The sequence below is a fragment of the Triticum aestivum genome, chromosome 2D (genome assembly GCF_018294505.1).
Source record: "Triticum aestivum cultivar Chinese Spring chromosome 2D, IWGSC CS RefSeq v2.1, whole genome shotgun sequence".
NCBI classification, from domain to species: Eukaryota; Viridiplantae; Streptophyta; class Magnoliopsida; order Poales; family Poaceae; genus Triticum; species Triticum aestivum.
In genome coordinates this window covers 48,019,693-48,022,251 of record NC_057799.1, presented here as the reverse complement: position 1 = coordinate 48,022,251, position 2,559 = coordinate 48,019,693, and the positions used below count along the sequence as shown (strand labels likewise).

The 2,559-nt window shown below is 47.4% G+C and overlaps 1 protein-coding gene across 1 annotated transcript; it reads left to right on the top strand.

The window, feature by feature from the left end:
• On the top strand, positions 1-1,429 carry LOC123048639 (acetylserotonin O-methyltransferase 1). Its single transcript, XM_044471694.1, has 2 exons — positions 1-821; positions 898-1,429. The coding sequence occupies exons 1-2, from the start codon at positions 6-8 to the stop codon at positions 1,201-1,203; spliced, it is 1,122 nt and encodes a 373-aa protein (XP_044327629.1). The 5' UTR covers positions 1-5; the 3' UTR covers positions 1,204-1,429.
• The last annotated feature ends 1,130 nt before the right edge of the window (positions 1,430-2,559 follow it).

Below are 2,559 nucleotides of genomic sequence, written 5' to 3'. Positions count from 1 at the left end.
ATACCATGGCGTCGCACGACCAAGAAGAGGAACTCACCATGTCCATGAGCAGCGACGAGTTGCTCCAAGCTCAGCTCGAGCTCTACAACCACTGCTTCGCCTTCGTCAAGTCCATGGCGCTCGCGGCTGCCACCGACCTGCGCATCGCCGACGCCATCCACCTCAGGGGCGGCGCTGCCACCTTGTCTGATCTTGCGGCCGAGACAGGGACCCACCCGACGAAGCTCTCCCACCTCCGGCGGCTCATGCGCGTGCTCACCACCTCTGGCGTCTTCTCCGCCGACGTCAAGGCTAGCGGCGGCGACGCCGTGTACAAGCTCACCCGGGTCTCTCGCCTCCTCGTGGGAGCTGGGGGCGAGGACTCGCGCCGCCGTGACCTGTCCCCGATGGTGGGCGTGTTTGTCAACCCGGTCGCCGTCACCGCTCTCTTCAGCATACGCGAGTGGTTCATCGACGAGACGAGCGCCGCCTCGTCGCTCTTCGAGGTGGCGCACGGCTGTACTCGGTGGGAGATGATAGCAAAGGACGCAGGCGACGACCGCGTGTTCAACGCCGGCATGGTAGCGGACAGCTGCCTCAGCATGGAGATCCTACTAAGAGAGTGCAGCGGCGTCTTTGGGTCCGTGGGCAGCTCACTGGTCGACGTCGGCGGCGCCCATGGCACCGCTGCCGCGGCGGTCGCCAAGGCGTTCCCGCACGTCAAGTGCAGCGTACTGGACCTCCCTCTCGTCGTCGCCGGGGCTCCTGCCGTTGACAATTTAACCTTCATCGCCGGCGACATGTTTGAGTACATCCCGCCGGCGGACACGGTTCTACTCAAGGTAAAAATACAAACAGCATAGCCCATTTCACTATAACAATACTGTGGGTTTATATAAGTATATATTTTTGTATCAGTGGATTTTGCATGATTGGCCGGACGAAGATTGCATCAAGATACTCCGCCAGTGCAAGAAAGCCATCCCAACAAGGGACGCCGGAGGGAAAGTGATAATCATGGATATGGTGGTCGGATCTGCGGTGCCGCAGCAGGGAACCGTGTCAAAGGAGGCGGAAGTTTTGTTCGATGTCTTCATGATGTACATCGACGGGATCCAGCGAGAGGAGCATGAGTGGAGCAAGGTTTTCTTTGAAGCTGGGTTCAGTGACTACAAGATTACACCGGTGACGGGAATTCGCTCAATTATTGAAGTCTACCCTTAAATACAGTACAAATCTTCATAATTCATGTTATGGATTTGAATGCAATGTTGTCTGCAATTGGTATCTTTATAATCTTATCATTATCACTTAAGTAAAATGAGTTGACTAACTCTTCCTCTATCCTTGCAAAAAAAAACATGTTTCACAGTCAAACGGTACGTTGCAAAATCGCCATGCTTTTAAGCTATAGATTGTGTATGCCACTGAGGAATTTACAACATCTTTATTCATGTGCAACATTTTCTTCTTGCAACCCAAACGAATATGAGTCTTAACTTCAATTTTCACATGTTTATAGAACATCACATTTCTAACATACCATATTCTTTTGAGAAATTTTTATAAACACTTCAAACGTGGTTTCCATGAAATTTTAAGTGTATTTGCTTTTCACTGGATACTTAATTTCTCATACAAAAATCACCGGGTTCAGATCCTCACAGGCACAAACTTATAGTATTATCATTATTATTCTTAAAAAAATCATCTATTACCCATGGTTAAAAAAACTGATGAACTATGTACTCCCTCCTTCCCGGTTTATAGGGCTTATCTCAAATAATTTGGTTTCCCATTTTATAAGTCTCAATTTGATTGTTTTCCATCACATGCTCAAATTTCAAGGTGCATTAATTCATTGCATGCAAGGATTATGAGAAACTTGACCAATGCATATACTTCATGCATGCATGCATTGCAATTAATGCATTGATAAACACAATTCCTTAAGAAAAACGAGCGCATTAATTGAGTGCTTTTACAAACCATGGAAATTATTCCACCACTCATCATCTACCTTGGTTGGTGAGATTTTTGAATAGAGCCTACGCCAGAACAATTGATATGTATCACGCCAGGATGATTAATGAGGTGGACACACACACTTTTCGTTCTAACCCTATAAATGTGGTTGGACCAGATGACATGCCTAGATTTTTCTATCCAATTGTTGCTTTCACAATCAAATCACTAACCACATCACTGCAATTCTTTTTTTTTCTTTGCGGTAGACGTTTATTTTCTATTTATCGAGAGTTGACTTGCCAGGCATGATTGGCCTTCATTATGGAGGAATGGATCGATCGAGAGGAATAAACCCCGATCCAAGAAAGAGGCGAGGATTAGCCACTCGTTGGGGCGCGGGGCTAGCTCCTCCTCGTCGGGCTCCGGCACCCGCCAACCGGTCTGTGGGAGCCAGTCGTCGCGAATGTATCCTTGCAGCACTTGCTCGTTCACTAAGAGCATGGTTAAGAATATAGACCGCAGCTGGCTATAACAAGTTGTCATGTCATTTGTAGTCAATGTAATAGCCAACACGTATAATAGTTGGCTTTAAAAAAGTACCAATCCCTCTAT